The sequence below is a fragment of the Dermacentor silvarum genome, chromosome 8 (genome assembly GCF_013339745.2).
Source record: "Dermacentor silvarum isolate Dsil-2018 chromosome 8, BIME_Dsil_1.4, whole genome shotgun sequence".
Classification (NCBI taxonomy): domain Eukaryota; kingdom Metazoa; phylum Arthropoda; class Arachnida; order Ixodida; family Ixodidae; genus Dermacentor; species Dermacentor silvarum.
Window position 1 is genome coordinate 110,962,025 of NC_051161.1, and position 17,038 is coordinate 110,979,062.

Consider the following 17,038-nt stretch of genomic DNA (forward strand, 5'->3'; position numbering starts at 1 on the left):
ACAATTGTCGCGCGACCTGCCGCTCGAGGTACCTTTCGTGTATTCGCGGGCTTCTTTCACGCTCGGAAAAACGCTTTTATGTAGAACATATTGGGCAGCAAAAAGCTGTATCGGGAGTTTTTCATGTTACTCTACATTTTTCTCATTGACATTTTTCATCTAATTAAAATATTTGACAAGTTGAATAATCTCAGTATCTCCAAGCGACAGCAAGCAATATTACCTTGGTTCTGTCCAGCTACGTGGCATTTGCATATTTTTAAATCTTGGTGCATGATGGTTGGGACACCCTGCATATTGAATGATATAATCAAGTGCTGTCTGTCGTCCTTTTGAGTATTCTTCATAGTCACCACCATTCTAGTTCATCACATTGGCGACTAAAATAAGTTTGTTTACTTAATTTCTATGTGGACTGATTTCTAAAGCATCATATATTGGTATTAACCAATTTGACGAGCAGGATGCTGTGCGTCGCAGTGATAAGTACGACCTAAGGAGCTCTTCACTGCCAGCCTAGAAATCGGTGCAGCTTTCTTTACCCACACCACTAGAATAATATTCTTCGCATTAGCTGAATATTTTTCTTTCACTCCCGACGATTCGGGAAAGCACATAGAACGCGTGCGACCGTGACCAGCAAAAAATCTTTGTGCCGGCCGTGACGTGCCCGAAGCGAATGCATCTTTAACACGTAATCACTTATCAGAGGATTGCTGCTAGTCATTTATTGTCTCCTCTACTAACAAGGTACGATATGCTTTACCTTAACTCTAGTTGTGTCAAATATGCGACCGCTAATTGCGAACGAAAACGCCCGCTTCGAAACGCGCGGCACCAACCGCCGTGCCTCCGTGCCCGTGGTGGAGCGATCTTGCTGTCGACTGCAGCGCCGCCGCTACTGTCATGATTGCTTGCAACACTCCGCCGCCGCCATTGCTCTCACCTCCCCCTTCTAGCCATCGTAGGGCCGCTGTACCTTGAAAGCCATCTGCGTCAGGTCACAGTCAGCCGCGCGCTGGGTTTTAGCGGCTTAGTTAGTATTGATGCGAGACGTAGCACGAAGCTCAATTCACTCGCTGCTGCTGCCGCGCTTCCTCAATCCAGCGTTTTGCCAGGGCGTTTCCGCGGTTATCGAGTGAGATGTGTTCATGTTAGCTTGTGTGCGCGTGACACCTTGCTTGTTCATTTCGTTAGTATGGCTATGTTTGCATGTTTATACGGCCGATACAACTACTATCCTTACTTCGTATATAGCCGTCCACTAATTTGCTATCGCAATCAATGCTTCGCCTTTCGGGCGAAACTGCGGCTTTTTGGAATACGTCTAACCTGCTGTGCGTTCTAATCTCTCAATTTCTTCGAAGCAGACAGATACAGCATGATAACAGTTAAGCCAAGCTATCCATCTAATGATGTTGCTCATTGCTGTAGTCCCCAGTTTTTACAAACAACCTTCAAGCCAAATTGCAACGTTCAAGCCAATTTGAAATTTATTCAAAGAAACTGTACTTCCAGCGTTCTAGGGCTGAATGACAAGTGCTTTATAAGTAGCTGATACTGAGAATTTTCGCAAGATATTCACTTGATGTACAGCGGACAGAATGCGGTTTGTGCTCATTGAAAGGTGACGTCATGATAAAGGATTGAATGAGGGCTAGTAAGAATACATTTCTACAACTAAAGCGAAACTTAAGTATGCCATAAATAATCTGTTCTTTTGACTTGAATGCATCGTCATTTTGTCCATCTTACTCCCTAAAATCGTGTAAAGGCAGTGTAACAGAGAAATTTATTCTCCCTATTACCTATTTCTCGACGTATAATCGTTCATCACTTTCTTCCTCAAAAGAAGCGCCCCGATACATTCTCGCGATATCTCACAGGCAGCTGTGGGCCGTGCGGAGACCTCGCGTCCGAAGAAGATATCCACTGTGCACAAGACCAACGGGTCTACAGCACGGCCCAAGTCTCTAGCCCCATCGTCGCTGCTTCACTCCACATCATCCCCAAAGGTTGTAGCAAAAAGAAGCACTAAGCCGACATCGCAAAGCCTACATTCCTCTACTGTCAGGCTACAACCGAAATCAGAGCCTAGTTCCCCGCACCCTCCCAAAACCGAAACGTCCTTTCCAGAAAGAAAGACGCCGCAAATACCCGAAGTGCAGTCGTCCGCAGCACCCGGCAACTGTGAGTAAAACCTTACGAAAGGAGACACGATATAGTCGCATATATGGTCCTTCCTTTTCCGTCTAATACAAGGTTTACGACAGAAGTTTCAGGGCTCAACTTGGTTTACTCTGTTACGGCTCATAACATACAAATGTTTAATGCGTCAGAATTAAGGTATGATAATTCTCTTTTGCAGGACGGCTAAAGATTGTTGCGCTTTAGCGTCGTTTTAAAAATAATTTATACGACATAAACAAAAAAATATCAAACCCCCTGTCAAGCTTTGCTAAATCTATATATTGTTCGTCTCTGCTCATAACATACCTTCGCCGACAACCTTACAACCATTTACTTCATCCTTCGAACACAAGTTGAGACATTATCAGCCTGGTAGGTCTATGTCACGTCAATAGATGTTTATTATGAAGGCCACCTTTAAAAGTTATGAAGTGGTAAGCAAAAACATCCGTCGGAAACAACAGATTGTAAGAGAGACGCGCTATATCGCTAGAGCCTGCATAAAATAAAACAATTTCACACTCCTTGCTCTTAATGGGAAAGAAACGCTATTTTCTTCGAAATGTGTTTTTCATTCACAGACCCGACAAAAACTACCGACACGAGTTCTTTTAAAGGCGCTTCTTTTTTTTCAAATATATTTTATAATTCTGAAAAAGTACTTGCTTGATCAGATCGCAAGAGAAAATGCTCGCCTTGGCACCTCCTTAAATGTAAATCGAGAATCCAGCTGAACTACGTTGTGATAAATTGTAATATAGTTTTTCTGAACAAACAGGCACACTTTTTTTAACATCGCATGGCGGCTCTTCTGCACTTTTCATCCCGGATGACCTTGAAACTTGAAAGGTACGTTGTCGATTACAATTCGCCAGTACGTATCACAAACTGCACAAACTTTTCTCGACACCTAATGCCACGAAACTTCTACACGCTTCACATATATTGTCGCCAGATATGTATCTTTATTTTTCACCAGATTATCTTAACTCATCGTTCTTGAAATGAAGTTGAAAATAACGAATGCTGTTTTCGACGGGGCTAACACGGGGTCTCACGAGGTCATTGTAAACAACTGTGATAAACAATCGAGATAGTTTGATATTAAGTGCACGTGTTCTTTCCCTTCGCACAGCGACTTTGGGACCTCCACAAGCGGGACGTCCGTTGATCGTCTGCGTGGTGGGAGGCCAGCTTCGCACCACCGTGCCTCCACCCGATGGCCTGTGCGTGTTCATGATTTTCGAGCACGTCAGAGTTGCAAGGCAATCTCGTGACTTCATCGCCTCTTCCAACCGTGAGTCGATCTTTTCAGTTGTCGAAAGTCATGTCGTTTGCCGTATATATTGACACGTATACATGTTTATCCTTCACCGGTGGCCGCTTTCCACCGACTAACAAGTGTTAAACGTTATCGCTCGGCGCAGGACGCGCCTGCATCGGAAGCTTCTCGAACGTTATCGATGCTTCTATCCTTCGTCTGTGGTCACCGACGCTCATGTAATCCGATTGTATGAGCGACGCGAATTGTCTAGAACTTTATGGAAGACACGCGGGCATCAGGGATTAATCTCGAACCTTCGATGACTCAGGTATAAAAGCCGACCCGTTTCGCCGCAGATCAGATTACCCAGCACCTCCACCAGATGTCACGTAGTAGTGACGGTAAAGAAAACAGTCGTAAAACTGTGTATGACGAAACTGGTTGTTTATTGGGCGAAACTGTGCCCACAAAAGCAAGCTACACTCAAATCACAACGATAGCGGCGAACACAGTCGGCGATCGTCGAAAATCTGATCAGCGGCGAAACGCGTCGGCTTTTATACCTGAGTCATCGAAGGTTCCAGATTAATCCATGATGCCCGCGTGTCTTCCAGAAAGTTCTAGACAATTCGCGTCGCTCATACAATCAGATTACATGAGCGTCGGTGACCACAGACGAAGGATAGAAGCATCGATAACGTTCGAGAAGCTTCCGATGCAGGCGCGTCCTGCGCCGAGCGATAACGTTTAACACTTGTTAGCCGGTGGAAAGCGGCCACCGGCGAAGGATAAACATGTATACGTGTCAATATACAGGGTATCCCAACGATCATGCACCAAGATTTTAAAATATGCAAATACGACGTAGCTGTCCATAACTAAGGTAGAGTTGTTTGCCATCGCTTGGACATTCTCCGATTATATTTCCTACCGCCTAATTACATCATTAGTCCTAATTATTTCATCAACTTCGCAAATATTATAATTAGATGAATAGTGGCAATAAAAAATTGTAGAGCAACATGAAGAACTCCAGATACAGCTTTCTGTTGCTCAATACATGCTACACAACAATGTTTTTGCGAGCGTGAAAGAATCCCGCGAATACACGCGAAGTGCCTCGAGCGGCCAGTCGCACGGCTGTTAAGCTTTTATGGTCGAGGTTGGGGAAAGGGTGGGAAGGAGGGGGTGGTGGATTCTTAACGACTACGTAAACCGTTCACTGACAAGAAGGACTTGACATAGAATGGTTTTGTTGTTTTAGTTCTTTACATTGCTCAAATATATACCAATGGAAATATTAAACAGTTTTTCTAAAAACTAAACGTGATACAGCAGGTAAAAATTATTGTTGACCAGGTGGTGAAAGGTAAATGTATGGTGCGAAACTGGCCTCTGGCACTCGCTTTGGCAAGATCAATGTGTGTTCTTGAGGTGTACCTTTATGGAGGTAATAAGAGCTTGCTTAAAAAAATGAATAAAAAAATCGCATTGGCGAGAATATGACCTCCACGTTCGTATAGAAGATAACGACGAAGCCTTCAGGTTTTTTGACCAATACATCTGCTGCTGCTCACGCTCGACATTTTAGTGAATATCACTGTTGAGCAAGTACATAAATAAATGTAAATTGAAATTCACTGACTAATATTTGGATTTGTCTAGTTTTTGCAGATGCTTTTTGCAGAAGCTACCAGTTATGGGGTTAAGGGTAGTAGACTGGGCGTGATCCGAGATGGTCCCGAGCTTAAAAGTTGCACCTCAACATCTCCGTCTTCACTCCCCTTGAAGAAGGGACCAAGTTGGTTCCGAAAAGTCGGAAAAATAAACATTTTTTTTCGGTTGGAGCCACTTCAAAGTCAGAATTAATTAACCCAAACAGACAGGCAATTCTGTCAAAATGTTTAGCTTCAAGTCTGCGCATGATGAGCATAGCATTGCAAAGCAAAGCGCGATAGCTATACTGTCAATGTATTGCGCATGCGCGACAATGAAAGTAGTTGTTTCTTCAGACCTCCCTTAGAGATTCGCCCGCAGCTACTCATTCATCAAAGTAAATATGAAGATAGGGTCCTTGTGTGTCTCATGCAGCATTAGTTGAGATAGCTGCTTCAGAGCTGGCGACGAGAAATATGCTTCCTCAACAATCGCTGTCGAAAGTCGAACTTCTGGTTGAGCCTGACACCAACATATTACCAGTGGCATTTCGTAAGCGTATAATGTGTATTTGGAGGCAGTCGCAATAAACTAATATCATATGACAAAGCGAAGCACGCGGTCGGGTTTCCGGCACCGAGGAGAGGTGTTGGGAAGGGTTAGGCCCAAGGTGCATGGCTATGAGTAATTTTGCTTGTACATGTGCCAAATATACAAGTATTGGTGCACAGCGTAGGTTTCGAGATAATGTGCATCGGCTAATTAGTATAGGAAGGTTCACCATGGGTATACTGGTGCATAGCTCGGCGTTTTATGCATCTGGCTAATTCCCTATGAAGACGGCAAGACATTGTAGTGACTCGTGACACTTACAAGCTTTGAAAACATACTAAACTCACTGCTTATAGCTTATAATAGCCTATCGTTTATCAAAACATGTACTAAAAATGATGCAAGGGCCGAAAATAAGCAATATTCTGTGCATTTTGACGTGAACCAAGGCAACTGGCCTGTGCCACTTGTGTTTAGGCGTTTGTATAAAAGCTCACTTAATGATTGGCGGTTCAAAGGTTTTCCCACCTTGTCCCTTGGTTTTGCGCTTAGTGTGTCCATAATCGGCAGCAATAGATAATTTAACACGAGTGATGCGGCCTTAAAGCTTTCGGTTGATGGACATGAGAGCCAAATAGGCTATGTCTCGCTCGAAGTAAAGTGCCGTTCTCCTTGCGTATCCTCATGTATTGGTGTTTCCGAGAAAAATGAAACGCTTATCAGCTCGCCCAGCTTTCCATTTTTGGGCCACGAGATCTTTCGCATGGCCGTAGGAGGCTGCGCGCTTCGAAGCTCTTCGAGTCGTAAGCGCTTCTTGTTAACCTTCCGGTGCGTTGGAGGCATGCATGTTCTACAGACAGCGCAGCACACTGTGGGACAAGTCTCAACACTCTCCTAATAGCTGCGAAATGTTTTCAGCGAAGCTGTCTGTGGCTAGGGTTCTGTGCATTTTTCGTGTCCGTAAACAGATCTGGAGGTGCAAAAACTCAGCTCACGAATTTGATGCACAATCGCTTCATTCTTGGCGAAAGCTTATACGTCTCATCACTTGTATATGCATTTTGAGCCGATTAGTTATCAACAGGCACCATTTTCAAAATCAGTAGACTCTCAGGTAGAGGATAACGCTTTCACAAAGATGTGTCGCTGTGCGACCCGCGTTTGCCACGTGTACGCTCGCATTGCGTTCTCTGTAGTTCCAAGCGCTTGCGTGCCAAGTTTCCTTCCGCGTTCCCGGCGTGGCGGTCCCGTGGAGTGCGTCTACTTTCAGCCGTGTGGCGGTCCCGTCACGCGTGTCTAGTTTCCTCCGGCTCCCCGAGATGGCGGTAGTCTTCCACGCCAATCTATAATCCGCTGATGAAGACTGCCGATCAAATAAAAGTGTGTTATCGCGTGTCTTTCTTCGGGATTACCACCGTAGCCCCTCAAGAGAAACAAAATTTGGTCATACCTTTGATCTAAATTTTGTGTCACCTCTAGGTCGGGTGGTAAACGGCTTAGCTGGTAATCCACCTTCACAGGACTAGAATGGCGTGTGCTTTTTTTATGAAGCTTGTGCCTTGCACATCATTATTTTAACATGTGTTTCTAGGACCCTACTGTAGACGACGTACAAATACAAATCGTGCTGTCGTGCCTAAATGCGAGATGTGCAAACTCAATCTGTCTCTTAATTTTTGGTACACAAAGAGCAGTCCGTAGAATTTATTTATAAGGGTATTTGGACCAGCAATACCTCACCGCATTATAACTGCTTTGAGCATAGCCCCGAATGTACGCCGTTTTATAATAGGACAATAATATACCGAACACCGCTAATGGTCGGAGACACGTCATCTTGAATCTCATCTGCATACTTTTCAAACTTTCGTAACACGTTTCAAAGAAGAACGTGTTAAAACTGGTAACATTGTCGTCTGCCGTACATGGCATCAAGACTTCCTGAGATGTCTGATAGAGAATATGGCGACGCTATATATCGGCTTGGAGCTAGGCAAGCAAAGTCGACAATAAGATTCAATATTCTACAGGCGGTAATGTACTCAATTTACCTGCTTAACTTAAGCCGAAAAATAGAGTTAGACCTATCAGGCACAAATAACGCTTTGGGAGAACCACCGGATGGCCCAAGAAAACAACATTTATTGTCAAAGCCGCTAGTGGCCCGCGAACTTCGTGAAATCATGTGTCCTATGACAAGTGTTCTTTCCTTCCACTCTTCACATTTCAGAGGTGGCCTTCGACAACTTCATGAAAATGGCGGCAGGCAATAGAACTGAACAGTTTCTGCTTTCTCTGAGCTCTGCCCTGGAGTACGACGAGAGCCTCGAGGTGCACGACCACGCCGTGGCCATCATGCGGAGGTACCGCGACCAAAACGTGCTGGGTTACGGGTTCGCGCACTACCAGGTAGCCAGCACGGGCATCGACAGCGGCAAGCTATGGAAACATCACAGCATGCTCGCCGTAAGCTTACTGCTAGATTATTTGACGAGCATCTTTTGATGGTCCGCACAGTAGCGTATGCATCAAAAAGGTTTGAGCGTGATATCGTTACATGTTGTTTGGTAATAGATGCTTACGTGGCCTGCGTTTAAACTATTTTTGAATTGCTCACGCGCACTTCAAAGCTAAAGAACACCAAATACTTTTTGTTGCTATTACCACTAGTGGCAAACACAGGAACCGGCCGTGAGAGTACCAGAAATCATCACAGCATCCCTAAGCATATAGACAGCTTATTTACCATGGGTCTAGTTGGCTCAGAGAGTATACTCTTCATACGGTTTCGCCTTGTTCTGACACGATCCTATACATTGCCACTGCTTCCAGAATGTCGTTCTTTAATATATTTTAGACAGTTATGAGAAGCCTAACGCTGGAAATACCTGGTAAGAAAGTTTGGGCATCATACCTTTTCATATAACTATGCAAATTCGGAAGCAGTAGATCCATTCGCAGCCAATATCCTCTTTCTCCTCCTACTTGAAGAAGTCCACTGACTCGTGAACTCTGAAATTGTTTCAAATTGATTGCACATTGATGTTAAATAAAAAAATTACGTAAGGAACTGCTAACGGTTCTTGACTGAAACGTGGATGTTCATGGCGCTGTTGCGTTTTATTGCTAGGTAAATGAATGTCTCACGCCTTTGTATATATTCTTTACTTTTCAAGCGGTTGTTTCGTGTGTTTATTGTAACTAAGTGTATTGTTAGCCACTTATGCATAATATGCGTTAGTTGCCATTTGCTGTTGTCACTAAAGTGTTACATTGCTACTACGGGCATTTTGTTTGTATAGTGTCCTGACATTTCCTGTACGTCCCCAGTTTTCGCAATGGCTCTAGTGGCCTGTAAGGTACTTTTAAATAAATAAATAAATAAATACCTAACAATTTATTTCGAGTTTCATGTGGATGAAACTCGGCCTTATGTGTTACTCAGTAGCCGTTTGCACACATTTTTTTGTCAGCTTATAAACTATTAGCACCCCAGTATAATTTTGAAAGTACAGCACCATTAAAGTTTGCAAATAGTTGAAGAAGAAACATGGGGTTGTTTATTAAATTAAATATATTGTTACGCCCGCGAAAGGCGTTTATTGAACAGCCAGCCAGGCAGAGTTAGTCGCGACGGCCTTGATCAGCTGAGCGCCTGTCGAGATTCAGCTAGCCAGCCGCACGTCGTCTTTCTCTTCACCCGTCTTGGATGCCCCACATTCTGTTAAGGCGTAAACCTCGAAAGCACGTAAAAGTGTCACATTTCCCTCCACGCAGACGAAGCCCACCGGGTAAGTCAAACAGGCTGTCGAGAGACGAAAGGCTTTAAACGGGCGACATGCGTAATTTCAGTCTTTGCTGACCGTCGGCCATTTGATGTGAGGCGTGCTATACGGTAAGTCAATTCGCTTATACGATCCGTGATAACATATGGCCCCACATAGTGGGCCAGTAGCTTTTCACATAACCCACGTTTTCTTGCTCGTTTCCACAGCCACACAAAGTCACCAGGGTCATATATCACGTGTCGGCGTCGGCGGTCGTAGCGTGCCTTCGAGCGGTCTTGTGAAACTAGCGTGCGCAAAGAAGCAAGTCGTCGGGCCTCTTCAGCAAGAGAGACGGTCTCGGATAGACAAAGATTATCGTGGCTTGAAAACGGGAAGATAGTGTCCAATGTATAACGCGGCGGACGAGCATAAAGAAGAAAGAAGGGGCTGTAGCCCGTAGTTTCGTGCTGTGAGGTATTGAATGCGTACGTAATGAAAGGTAGCACGCTGTCCCAGTTCTTATGATCGGACGCGACATACATGGACAGCATGTTAGTGAGGGTTCTGTTGGTGCGCTCCGTAAGGCCGTTTGTTTGTGGATGATACGGGGTAGAATGTCGAAAACTTGAAGCACATAGACGGAGCATCTCTTCGACCACGTCTGCAGTGAACTGGCGCCCACGATCGCTGATGATGACTCTGGGAGGTCCATGTCGCAGAATGACGAAACGCAGCAGAAAAGTACACACTTCGGTGGCAGTAGCCGATGGTATAGCAGCTGTCTCACAGTAGCGTGTCAAGTGATCGGCACACACGACAATCCAGCGATTCCCATCAGGTGACCGCGGGAATGGACCGAGAAGGTCGATGCCGACTTGCTCGAAAGGCGTGCTTGGGGGTGACACTGGATGTAGTCGACCAGGCGGAGCGCTCGTCGGACGCTTGTGACGTTGGCATTCGTTGCAGCTGGACACGTACTGGTCGATCGTATGACGCATTTTAGGCCAGTAGAACCTTTCTTGCGTGCGGTAGAGCGTTCGCGCCGATCCCAAATGACCAGAAGTTGGGTCATCATGCATAGCGCGCAAGATGGAAACACGGAGACTCTCCGGGACCACCAGGAGATATCGTGGGCCTGTAGAAGAATAGTTCTTTTTGTACACTACTCCGTCACGAACGCAGAAACGAGTGGATGGTGCTGATTTCCTGGCAGTAGTGAGCAGTGGCTCTAAAGTTCTGTCCTTTTGCTGCTCGATCTTGAAGGTATTAATATCAGGAAATCCGGGCTCCAATGATGCGATATAGCGATCGAAGTTGTCAGCGTCGCAGTCCGTCGTCGGAAGCGGAAGGCGCGAGAGGCAGTCAGCGTCGGCGTGCCGTCGGCCGCTTTTATAAGAAACGGTAAAATCATACTCTTGTAAACGAAGTGTCCAACGTGCAAGCCGACCTGACGGATCACGAAGATTAACCAGCCAGCAAAGAGAATGATGGTCTGTCACCACAGTGAAGGGGCGTCCGTACAGGTATGACCGGAAGCGCTGTACTGCGAAAATCACTGCGAGACATTCTTGCTCTGTGACTGTGTAGTTGCGCTCGGACTTGCTTAAGGAGCGACTCGCATAGGCAACGACGTGTTCTTTGGCGTCGACGCGTTGAATAAGGACTGCGCCGACTCCAATACCGCTAGCGTCCGTATGAACTTCTGTGGGAACAGCCGGGTCGAAGTGTCGGAGAATGGGATGGGACGTCAGAAGCAACTTCAGCTCCCGAAAACTGGCCTCGCATTCAGGGGACCATTCAAAAGGAACGCCCTTCTGAAGGAGGCATGTCAGCGGATACGCGATGTTGGCAAATCCACGGATAAACCGGCGGAAATATGAGCAAAGGCCCAGGAAACTGCGTAGCTCTTTTACTGAGCCAGGTTGTTTGAAGGCTTCGACAGCAGCAGTCTTCGCTGGATCGGGTCGTATGCCGTCCTTGTCCACTAGATGGCCCAAAACCAGTGTTTGGCGCTCCCCAAAATGGCATTTCTTCGAGTTGAGCACCAAACCTGCTTTTCCCAAGCACTCTAGCACAAGATCGAGGCGTGCGTTGTGCTCACTGAACGTGCGTCCGAAAATCACTACATCGTCTAGGTAGCACATGCACACTTCCCACTTCAAACCACGCAGGATGTTGTCCATGAAGCGCTCGAAAGTTGCAGGTGCATTACACAGCCCGAACGGCATCACATTAAATTCAAAAAGTCCATCTGGTGTTACAAATGCCGTTTTCTCCTTGTCTGTCTTGTGCATTGGAATCTGCCAGTACCCCGACCTCAAGTCGACAGAGGAAAAGTAAGATGCTGATGAAAGGCAGTCGATAGCATCATCGATACGTGGAAGAGGATACACGTCCTTTTTAGTGATGGTGTTGAGACGCCGGTAGTCTACACAAAATCGCCATGTCCCATCTTTCTTTTTAACCAGAATCACTGGCGCTGCCCACGGACTGCATGATTCTTGGATTACATTCTTGCTTAGCATGTCGCGGACTTGGTCGTTGATCACCTTGCGTTCCGATGGTGAAACTCTATACGGCTTCTGTCGCAAAGGCTGGGCAGATCCCGTATCTATGCGATGGTGTATACGAGAAGGAGGAAACGATGGTGGCCCCGCTTGCTGCGAAAAGTCAAACAGTGCGGCATGTTTTAGCAGAATATTCGCCACTTCATGACGCTGTTTAGTGCTCAGCGACTTGTTCACCATAGCTAGAATGGAGGAGTCCACAGCAGGGCATGCATTAACGAAATGGCGTGCATCCGCAGAATCAGGGGCCTCTGTAAGAATGGCGAGTGACAGCACTTGATCTTCATGATAGGCAGCAAGTTTCAGGCCCTGTGGTAGTATTGCAGGTTCACTGGAACAGTTTATAGTCCATAAGCTAGTGCATCCGTGAACAACTGACAGCGTGCAATGCGGTATCAGCACATTCCGCTTGATGCAGCTCAGCCGAACGGGTTCGACGAAAGCGTCAAACGTTCTGTCGGTGGTAGGGAAACAGGAGACTGAAACACAGCTTGCAGATAACGGAGGCACAACTGTATCCCTGGATACACAAAGCACACTTTCGTGATACGGCGGGCTCTCCATAAACGCAGCTGAAAAGCTCGTACCTACACTAATTTCTCCCGTCCCACAGTCGACAGTGGCGCCACACAGTTTCAAAAAATCAAGGCCCAGGATTACGTCATGCGTAGAATGAGGTAGAACAGCGAACTCTGCATTAAATATCTGACCACCCAAAATAACGTCCACATTGCACACCCCGACGGGATGCAATAAGTCCCCACTCACTCCGCGAAACGTATCGGCACGGTCCCAGCGAAACATCACCTTTCGTCCTAGGAGGCTTTTAAACGCAAGACTCATCACTGAAACGGTTGCTCCCGTGTCCACTAAGGCCATTGTCGAAACTCCGTCAATGAGTATAGACACCTTATTTTTAAACATAGAAATGGGTGGAGGTATCTCAGGCGACATCGAAGATTGTCCAGCGACCTCACCTCCAACGGCCGCGCTGACTAGTTTTCCGGAGGTGGCGACGGGTAGCGACGCCGCGGAGACGGCGACCGGCTTACGCGAGGAGCGGGTGGTGGTGTCAAGCTGCGGTCAGATGCTGGAGAACGGTTCCGCAGCACCTCCGGGCGCTGATGAGGGATGCGTCCTGGATATGCGTGCGAGGGTGAGTACGTTTCATGTGGAGTGCGGTACCGCCTAGGCATCGTCGATCGCTCGAACCTCGGTGGTTGGCGGCGATTGCAGTACCTTGCAATGTGACCTAAGTCGCCGCAGCTATAGCACACAGGTAAACGACGATCGATGAACTGCGCCTCGACGCGCTCAGCCGTGGGGGGTCGTGTAGCAGAGTGAAGTGGCTGTGCCTGCTGCACAGGAGGGACGGTCGGCCATTGTGCAAACCTGCTGGGGCGAGGGCGTTCTTCATGTCGTTGATCGGGGGTAAATGCGCCCTGACGTGGCCCTGGAGCTCCTCTGGGGTGGATGTCCGTGACACAGACCGACGGCTGCCACGAAGTGCACGGTGCTGCAGGCGACATGGGTTGCGGGGAGTAGGCAACGGGTGGTTGCATGGCGTTGCACGCAAGCACTTCGTGTCGCAGCAGTTCTTCGCGCACGATCTGCCGTATAGTGGATGAAAGATCGGCGGACGGGCCCTCATCGACGCTGGCAACGGTTGTCACATTTGCCAGTCGTCCAAATTTTGGCGCAATGCGACGTGTCTTCAACGTCTCAAATGTACGACAGTGACGTACGACATCCGAGACGGAATCAACGTGTTCCCTGCCTATCAGGAAATTATAGACATCTTCTGCAATTCCTTTGAGGAGATGTCCAACTCGGTCTTCTTCAGACATCTGGGAGTTCACTATTTTGCACAGCTTGAGGATCTCTTCTATGTATGTCGTGCAAGTTTCTCCGGGAGCTTGAGCTCTTTGAGCTAGTGTTCGCTCCGCGCGCTTCTGTTTGGCGTAGGAGTCACCGAAACACTTCTTAATTTCTTCAACGAAGCGCTCCCACGTTGTTAGCGAGTCTTCGTGGTTTTCGTACCACATCAGCGCTGTCTCACTCAGAAACAGTACGACGTATTCAAGCTGAGTGACAGAGTCCCAACGGTTGTATCGGCTCACCCTTGCGTAGTGCGTCAGCCACTCGTCGACATCTTCGCCCGCTTTTCCCGCGAACGAGCGTGGTTCCATGTAGTGCTGCAAAGGTCCAACCGGCGTCGACCTTGGAGCAGGGACAACTAGAGCTGGCGTTTGTCCACTTCCGTCCTGAGCCATGGGGACAGTCGCAGGCAAGAGACCGGCAAGACGGCGGCTCCGGCGAAGTTCTAGGTGTTGCGACTCCGTGGTACGATGTGTCGTACCCAGCACGCTCCACCACTTTGTTACGCCCGCGAAAGGCGTTTATTGAACAGCCAGCCAGGCAGAGTTAGTCGCGACGGCCTTGATCAGCTGAGCGCCTGTCGAGATTCAGCTAGCCAGCCGCACGTCGTCTTTCTCTTCACCCGTCTTGGATGCCCCACATTCTGTTAAGGCGTAAACCTCGAAAGCACGTAAAAGTGTCACAATATATTGTATTAAGTATATGTTGTTTAATTTGCTTTCGTATTAAGTTCCAAACTATATCGCATCATTGAGGAGTTGCATCGGGTTTTACTTTATAAACTTTATAAACTGCAACATCACAGCGGTTGAGATATTAAGGCACTCTTCACAAAACTTTATCAATGGAGTTACAGTATAAAAGACGACTGGTTACGACAAATCAATAACATCTGCCATGCAGATATTTTAGTAGCCTTCACGGGTTAAATCTTGTTTGTTGCGCACGACTGAACGGGGCCTTTCATCTTTCGCATCAATGTCACAATATCACGACCCAGCGGGCGACAGCAGTTGACATCATCTAATGTGCGGCTGCGGGTCCAATCGCCACGTCTTGGACATGGCCGCATCGCTTCGCCGAATTCGTTATTCCCACAATACGCGAAGTGGTGAATGACGTATGGCACTCATCTGGCATTCATGGCATTGAATATATACCATAAATCAAACTTTCAAGTACCTGCTTGTAGTGCGCCATTCATCGACGATTACGATACTCCCTAACGCGAAATTTGTGCGCAGCTAAACGTATACGTGCTTTCATTTCGCGATATATTGGCTGGCGCAGACAATCTGTCGCTTGTGGCAGGTTGCAAACGGGGCGAAGTGTGGCGTGACGGCCTCAATAATCGGAAAATCGGGAGAGGAGGTGCGTGGGTGAAGCGTGGGCGCGATTAACAGCAGCCACCGCAGGCAATCTCCGCTCATGCAGCGCTTTGTGAGCATACAGACGATGCGCGCTACTCTGGCGCCATCTCGTAGCCATTGCCGCAAAGCCGCTCGTGCGTGGCACTACGGTTGTCTTCTCACGCTTTCGTCACACCCTCTTCCGCTTTCCGCCTCATATGGCTCCGCTAAACCCTCCTCCCAGCGCTCTCCGCTCTCGCCGTCTTTTTCATCCCCCCCCCCCCCCCCCCCCCGGTGCCCTCCGCGTCCGCTGTCCTCTTTCGCTGTGATGGTTGCTCGGTTACGCCGACGCTCGCCGCAGGAACGGGTGCCTAAGAGCTGTGCTCTATTATGACGTCACGAAGCATTAACAAATCATCGTAGCATTAACAGAGTTAGAAGTTATTGCCGTGACCTGCACTTTTAGTAGTTGAAGCATGTCTTTCGCGCCAATAATTACCGTCATAAAGGCTGAATTACATCCTGTTGTTTTGAAACGTCTGTCGGCGTATGGTACATAATTTGTACTTTATATCGAATTAACCCCCTTCAGTTACGGTGTACACATTGGTGGACGCGACTTCTTTTTTGCAATTAATGTGCCGCTTGTGGCATGCAATAGACCACAAAAGTTAAGCTTAGGATAAACTGAACGTTCTGCTTACCTCAAGTGCCTTCATTTTGCTTGTGAGGGAGATCTATCGCTACCAAAGGTCGCTTTGGAGAAGGCACTAAAGTTTTTGACGGGAGGTGTGACGTGGGTCGTTTCGGCAGGAATCGCGAAACATTCTTTTTCTTTCTAGCAATGCTCGCAACCAATAACTTGAGCAAGTAATTCGCGCAAGTCATTCAATTCTTTTTTATGAAGAAACAAATCATTACTAAGGGCACAATCATTAGATACTTAATCGCTCTGTAATTATGGCCACTCATATTAAAATGAAGCGAGCCATTCTACCACCTTGACTCGTTCTATATGGAGTCGGCAGCACCTTGCCATAATATGTAAATTTCATACATTTATTGACATTCGATCATAATTCGGGGCTGAAGAGGTTAGTGCTGTTAAGCATATATAACACAAAAATCGCGCGCCATACCACTGCTGTCAGGGTGGATTACCAGTGAAGCAGTTACACACGACATAGAGGTGACACAAAGTTTTGATCAAAGGAATGAGCAAATTTTAGTTCTCTTGAGCGGCCGACGGCGGTCATCCCGAAAAAAGGACACACGCACACAGACTTTTACATTGATCGGCGGTCTTGATCGGTGGCATATATATTCCTGTGGCAGACTGCCGCCACCTCGGTGAGCCGGAGGAAACTAGTAACTCGCGACGGGGCCTCCACGCCGTTAAAATGGAAGGAAACTAGGCACACAAGCGCTTGGATTGACAAAGATAGGGCGGTGCGACTGTACACATGGCCGACGCGGGTCGCACAGCAGCAAATCATTTGAGAAACCGTTAATATCTACCTGACAGTCTACTGATTTTCAATATGGTGCCAATTGATAACTAATCTACTGAAAATGCATATCCAAGTGATGAGACGTATAAGCTTTTGCACAGAATAAAATGATTTTGCATCAAATTCGGGAGCTGAGGTTTTGCACGCGCAGATATGTTGACGGACACGAAAATGAACAGAACCCTAGCCGTAGACAGCTTCGCTGTAATTAAGTAATAAGGTGTATTTGATTGCATTGATATCGCTGTTCGAAATACCCTTGCTCAGAATCTTCTCTTATTAACGTGTATTTTCTTTTCTTTCG

At 47.1% G+C, this 17,038-nt stretch overlaps 1 protein-coding gene across 1 annotated transcript in view; it reads left to right on the forward strand.

The window, feature by feature from the left end:
* Positions 1-17,038, forward strand: part of LOC125947702 (uncharacterized) — a 57,921-nt gene that overhangs the window by 16,724 nt on the left and 24,159 nt on the right. Inside the window, exons 4-6 of the mRNA XM_049672945.1 lie at positions 1,887-2,190; positions 3,326-3,487; positions 7,893-8,128. Coding sequence (XP_049528902.1) covers positions 1,887-2,190; positions 3,326-3,487; positions 7,893-8,128 — 702 coding nt within the window. The remainder of the gene's footprint in view (positions 1-1,886; positions 2,191-3,325; positions 3,488-7,892; positions 8,129-17,038) is intronic.